The sequence below is a fragment of the Vigna unguiculata genome, chromosome 3 (genome assembly GCF_037176805.1).
Source record: "Vigna unguiculata cultivar grain cowpea cultivar isolate G323 ecotype 2 chromosome 3, ASM3717680v1, whole genome shotgun sequence".
Lineage (NCBI taxonomy): Eukaryota > Viridiplantae > Streptophyta > Magnoliopsida > Fabales > Fabaceae > Vigna > Vigna unguiculata.
This window is the reverse complement of record NC_140794.1, coordinates 5,059,495-5,066,302: the sequence shown is the minus strand read 5'-3', so window position 1 is coordinate 5,066,302 and position 6,808 is coordinate 5,059,495. Positions and strand designations below refer to the sequence as shown.

The 6,808-nt window shown below is 29.5% G+C and overlaps 1 protein-coding gene across 1 annotated transcript; it reads right to left on the bottom strand.

The window, feature by feature from the left end:
• Positions 1-3,509: 3,509 nt before the first annotated feature.
• Positions 3,510-6,153, bottom strand: PUR5 (phosphoribosylformylglycinamidine cyclo-ligase, chloroplast / phosphoribosyl-aminoimidazole synthetase / AIR synthase (PUR5)). Its single transcript, NM_001376046.1, has 8 exons — positions 5,661-6,153; positions 5,490-5,584; positions 5,289-5,390; positions 5,143-5,202; positions 4,494-4,666; positions 4,317-4,419; positions 4,064-4,222; positions 3,510-3,907 (listed from the first exon to the last, which is right to left on the bottom strand). The coding sequence occupies exons 1-8, from the start codon at positions 5,962-5,964 to the stop codon at positions 3,737-3,739; spliced, it is 1,167 nt and encodes a 388-aa protein (NP_001362975.1). The 5' UTR covers positions 5,965-6,153; the 3' UTR covers positions 3,510-3,736.
• Positions 6,154-6,808: the final 655 nt, after the last annotated feature.

Below are 6,808 nucleotides of genomic sequence, written 5' to 3'. Positions count from 1 at the left end.
AAATATTACAAAAAAATGTGTTATATATAAAAAAAAAAACTAACCTTAGGAGAAACAAGTAATTGGCGTAAAACATGGGCTATGCTAGCAAGAGAGTAACACATAAGAGATATCATTATGGTTTCCATCAAGCAATCAACCATAGTGTGACCCATGGTTTTCAGGAACAACATAAAACATAAATCAGAACACAATTAAAAATATGCTTTAGAAAAAATAATTTGCATTACAGAAACGTAGAGAGAGTAAGAAAGGAAAAGCCTTAAACTTTTGTCGAGGTAGTTGAAACTTTCCACTTCCTCTTCTCTTCTATTTACTTTTATTGCAGATCTTTTCTTTCAACAATGTTAATCCGTTTGATGTGTGACATTTGGTCCATTACTCTCCAACTTGCAGCGTGACTTTTCTCTATAATTCAGGACAGTCTATGATTTCTAAACGCTCAATATTAGCGAGGCAATTGATGCCATCTGGAAGAGAACGCCACTTCGGACAATCTTTGATGTCAAGTGCTTTCAATGATAAATGCTTATTTTCACAACTATTCATTATTGACTTTTTATCTGTTTATTTTGATTTATGAATATATTATTAGCCTGTTGAAATATTTTAGTTGTTTATTTGCGGTTACCGTCGTTTTTGACGATTTTTGTTTTCCTTAATATCCATGTTAACCGTGGGACACCGTTCCTTTTCTAGGTTTTTATGGCATTTCAATATTTTCCATTTTACATAAATTTCATAAAAACCCAACAAAAAAAAATCAATAGAAAAAACAGGTTAACATAAAGAGAATGGGTGTTTAGAAAATTTCAGAAATACTTTGTTTTCTATAAATATAATAGATATAGATATAATAGATTATGGAATTTTATTAATTTCTTTTTTACGTAAATTCCATAAAAACCCAAAAAAGGAACCGTCGTCCCAAATGAGGATGGATATTTAAAAAAATACAAAGTTAAAATGACTAATAAACTAATAAAAATAACATGTGTTAACATAACGAGAATGAGTGTTTAAACAATTTCAGTAATACTTTATTTCTTATAGATATAATAAAGTAGATATAGTATATAGTAGATATGATTATAGTAGATAGTAAATATATTATTTTTAAATATTAATGAAAATACATATGTTTGACATAAATATTTTTTTTTTGTATTTTTATTGAAATGAGAGAAATAAATTGATTTTGTACGTAAAGTATATAAAATATAATTATCTTTTCTTTAATTTCAAATTATTGTTATTAATTTTTTATTACTATTTATTTTCTGTCGTGTTGAATTTAACTTTTTTTAAAATTAAAATTAATAGGTGTAATGAGAGAAACTAATCTATAAAAATATAAAATACACATAAAAAATTATATCTTTTTTTATAAAGAAACTTAATGACAATAAATAGTTTGGACAAAATAATTTATCTTTTATATTTAAAAATGAAAGAAATTTTATATTATCTATAACAATATATCTATAATAATATATAAAGGAAATTTCTCTTTTTGTATCTACTTTTTAAAATATTGATTTTACCCTTTAAATATAATAATTTTTTAATTTTTTAAAAGTTGACCTTTACTTTTACAATTTTTTTATAAAATCATATATTTCTGCTTCTTTCTTTTTTTTTATTTATCAATGAATATTCTTTTATCTGTTCTGATATATTTTATTTTATTTTTAATAAATATAATTTTAATATATATATATATATATATATATATATATATATATATATATATATATATATATATATATATATATATATATATATATATATATATCGATGCAATAGAAATGCGGAGATTAAGGTGTCGGTACAAATGTAGTATCTTATATTAGAATTACTTTCTAACGCAGTAGTGTATTATAAAAATATTTTATTTTAAACGGCGTTATGATTGTCTAGATTTTATTAAAGTTAAATTTTGTTTTTTTTTTATTTTTACAGTAAAAATTAAAATTAGTTTATTTTTAAAATTTTAGTTTAATTTAATCTTTTAATTTTAGACATGTATCAATTTTATTCTTTAAACCAAATTTTATTAAATTTATTTAACATTTTAAATATATTTCATGATAATTCTTTAATTAACATTGAAGTAAAAATATATTAAATAGTGTATCCAATTCAAATACTATCAAAAAAATATTTAAAACATCAAATAAATATAACAAACTTTGATTAAAAAAATTAAATCTATACATTAATTTATTGGACTAAATTAGACTAAATTTTGAAGATTGACTACTTTCAATTTTTACTTAAAAGTTAAAAAATTAAGAACAAAAATATATTTAACCATTTTATTAATAACCATAGAAGTAAAATTTGTGAAAGCATATATCAATTTGTATAATAGGAAATAAGAAGTAACTCTTAATTGAATGTCTTAAAATATGTTCAATATCACACCATGTTTATGGAACGCTCTTTATTTGAAAAAAAAAATATTTGTGTGGATGCTATTGTAATTTTTGTTTAAAGAAATAAATAATTTGTAGCATCTCTTGTTGAGTTTGAAATTAAGAAATTTGTATTCCTAAAATATTTTTGGAAAAGTAGATTGCAAGATCAGAAAAGGAGGATTGCAATATCTCTAGAAATATATTTTAGATGCATTCAAAGAAACTAAGATAATGATTGTAGGTCAATCATTATCCTATAGATATAAACTAATATCAGACATTGGTGCGGAGGTTAACTTATCTATCTTATACTCATAGAGATATAACTTTTGGAATCTGTTTGGTAAGTCAATTTGTACCATCACCACATATAAACATTTAGAGACTATCCACCGATTTTAAGGTATATTAAAATTGGACCAAAAACAATTAAGGTATTCACATATGCATGTTAGGCAGAATCTATTACTGATTTAAAATCAATATCAGGTTACCGCACGCACATTTGTTGGAGAAACTAAGTTACTTAGAAGAGTAATATGTTATGGCTAAGCAAGAGCAGTGTAGGTTGAATATAGAGCAATATACCAAGATATTCTACAGATTAAAAGGATTCTAGAAGGATTACAACTTTTTCTGGATCTTTTCCAGTAAAATTGTAGTGTAATAACAAGATTAATTATTATAACTTCTTCATGACTAAACTAAGTTGGTAGAAATTGGTTGACATTCACTGATAAAGAAAAAGATGAATGTCATATTTATCAATAAGTTATCAACAATCTTATTAAAGAATTGTTTAAACACAACTTTCAATTCTTGAAAGCAAATTGTGCATACTGAACAACTACGCACCAACTTAGGAAGACTGTTTGAAATCATCATTACTCTGATTTGATTAATCTTGGGTCAAAAATAAGATTTTTTGATTTTATCTGATCCTTTTTTATTTATTTTCCTTTCTAGATTCATTATGTAATTGGCACCTGTTTATTCAAATCTTTTATTCATGAATAATATACAGGAGAATTAGTCACCCTCTTCCATTGCCTTCTCTCTAGAGCCGACCCTAAAATCACAAGATCATTATACTTCAATCATTTTCACTAAATGCGAGATCAAGATAAGCCTAAACACTTTTCAACAGCAATTTGACATCAGCAAAATTGTTGGCAAATGTTGTAACACTTATGTTAGGAAATTTATTAGGCTCTAAGTAAACGGAGAGTTCAAATCTCATCCTCAGAGAAACTTTCCAAGTATTAAATTAAAATCACAACATTATTAAACTCAACTAAAATACTCAACTAACAAAATTAGCTGAAGGTGACTCCATTGCCGCTTATAATTTCACCAATGCGGTAGAATTTGTCCGTTTGGCCTTTGTTCTCGAGTATTCTGTTAGCTGCCTCTGGACTAACCACCAGGATCATCCCTATGCCCATATTAAAAGTCCGTCTCATCTCGGAGTCTTCTATCTTCCCAGCCTAATGTGAGAGGTTATCAATCAATTTAGTGTTGTGTGTTGTATGTTTTCTTTATACATTAAAATTTTGAAGACCAAATTAAGATACATAGTAGTTATATTATTTCTTTTCTGCTATGGTATATTTATTCAAGGAGCGTTACAGAAAATGTGTTACCTCCTGAAGCCACCTAAACACTGCAGGCACTTCCCACGAGCCGTCGTATATTAATGCTCCGAGGCCTTCCGGAAAAACTCGGGGTATGTTATCTGTGAAACCACCACCAGTGATGTGGGCAATTCCCTTCACCCCTCCCTTGCTAATTAAATCAAGTACCTATTTTGAAAATTAAGAGTAAGTCAAGGGAAAAAATTTTAAATAAGAAAAAAAAATGATATTTGAAAGTTTGTCACACAGAATGTAGAATGACCTGTTTGACATAGATCACAGTTGGGGCCATCAAAGCCTCTGCAAGAGTAATATTGCTACCAGGAAGTTGATCTTTCAGTGAAAGACCACTTTGAGCAAGTACTCTGTTAGGATATATTATTAAATTTCAGTAACTGATAATCCATAATAAATAAAATCTTATCGATTCTATACCGACCTTCTTACAAGTGAGAAACCATTCGAGTGAACTCCACTCGATGGTAGACCAATAATAACGTCACCGGCAACAATATTTTTCCCATTAATTACAGAATCTTTCTTCACAATTCCAACTGCACAGCCACTAAGATCATACTCACCTTCTTTATAGAGACCAGGCATCTCTGCAGTCTGAAAAACAAATAAAATCAAATAGAAATATAAAAAACCATACTCTCTTAAATCACATTTGTTACAGAAGAGATATTGGCAACAATATATTCATGTACATGATCATCTTGGCAACAATGTAAGATCACAAAAATCCACGACAATCAAGTTCCAATCAGCAAAGGATGACTAGCCTTTGTTCTATTACTCTTCTCACAATGTCAAGCCACAACACAATAACTGCTCCTTCAACTTTTTTCTCACAAGCAGTTGTTCCTAATCTTATCTGTTCTAGTCAATATCCAATCATTCATCAAAGTACACTCAACTCAATATCTGAGACTCGCAATAAGTTAAAAAAAAATATATCTAATTTTAGCAGTGAATTATCCAATTACTTCAGTGTCAAAAGTGAATTAATGACAACATGACATGGCAAGACCAATGACATCCAATTATATACAGTGAAAAAACAAGCAGCAAGGCTTATCAATTACCTCTCCTCCTAACAGAACGCAATCAGATTGCTTACAACCATCAACAATGCCTTTTACAACCTGAAGAAAATGAAGTTATATGAAAATAGAAACACGAATAGGCTTTCACAACCCGCTCAAAGTTTAATAGAAGGCACAGAAATTACCTTTTCCGCCACGTCCACGTCAAGGCGGCCAGTGGCGAAGTAGTCAAGGAAAAACAAAGGCTTCGCCCCCGAAGTCACAATGTCATTCACACTCATAGCAACCTAAACAGAATAAAAAACGCTCAAACATCCAAAACCATACACAAAAAGCAAAGTAAAATTAAAAAATAAAATAAAATCACATTGCATAAAATTTTTTACCAGATCAATCCCAATAGTATCGTGAATTCCAGTTTCGAAGGCAAGCATCAGCTTCGTTCCCACGCCGTCGGTTCCGGCAACAAGGTACGAGTCACCTACTCAGAGAACAGATTCGATTAAATTCAATTACAAGGAACAAAAAACAAAGAGTAAAAAAGAGTCTAACGATACCGAGGGGGTATAAACCGCCGAAGCCTCCAATCCCTGGCGCCATCTTCGCTATCCTGCGCACAAGTTCGGCACCGGCATCGATGTCCACGCCGGCGTCCCTATAAGTAAGACCTTGGCTAGCTTCTGCGACTATTCTGCTGGTCTTCCTCGACCGAGAAACTGACGAAACGGCACCGTCATGACCTATTGGACTGCTTATAACGAGGCTTGTTGCGGCTGTGGAGTTAGACTTGCCGGAATTAGGTTTCGCAGATGCTGCGGCGGCGAAACAACGTGATAGCTCTGCGCACGCTGAAAGACTCATTGTTGAGACCGGTAGAAGATGTATAGAAACAAAGAGCGAGTGAGATAAGCAGAAGCGGTGGCAGAGAAGGACGGGACTGCCGCGGAGACACGGTGGAGATGCGGTGGCGAGAGATGCCCGGTAAAAGCGCGCCCTAATGTATGGGTTTATAGTGGGAGAGAGATTTTTGTCGAGGGTGTGTGCCTAATAGAATAATTGAAACAACGTCGTTTAGGTTAATGAAAGGATAAGCTCGTATTAGAGAAAGATAATGTAAAATAAAATAATGAAGTGACAATGTAGTTTGATAGATAACTTTTATGTTTGCATTGGATGATCGTAAACTTCAAAGTATGGCTATGTCATGATGACTAGGTTATCTGAAAAAAAAATTAAATATACAAATGATTGAATTATTATTATTATTTAGAATAAACCTAAAAAAAGTTCAGAAAATATATTTATTTATTAGAAAACTTCTTTATATCTCCAATATATTTAAAATATGTAACAAAATTATATATCAAAAAAGAAGTATAAACTTCACACTAGGATTTCAATATATAAATTATATTATTGGTTGCTACAGGTGTAATTTACAATGTTAAAGAATATACACTGTATTAAAGTGAAATTTTGACCATGTTTCTAAAAGTAAAAATATAAATTAATTTATTCCTTGCATCAAAAGTTTAAAAAATAATATAATAATTTTTTATAATAAATATTTTAACTATAATTGGATGTTCTTACTAAGTTTGGACCGAATATATTTAGGTATTGAGTTGATAATTCTTTATAGGTTGAAAAAATATGTATAAGAAAATAAAAGTACAATTAAATTAATATTTTCGTGTGACATAGT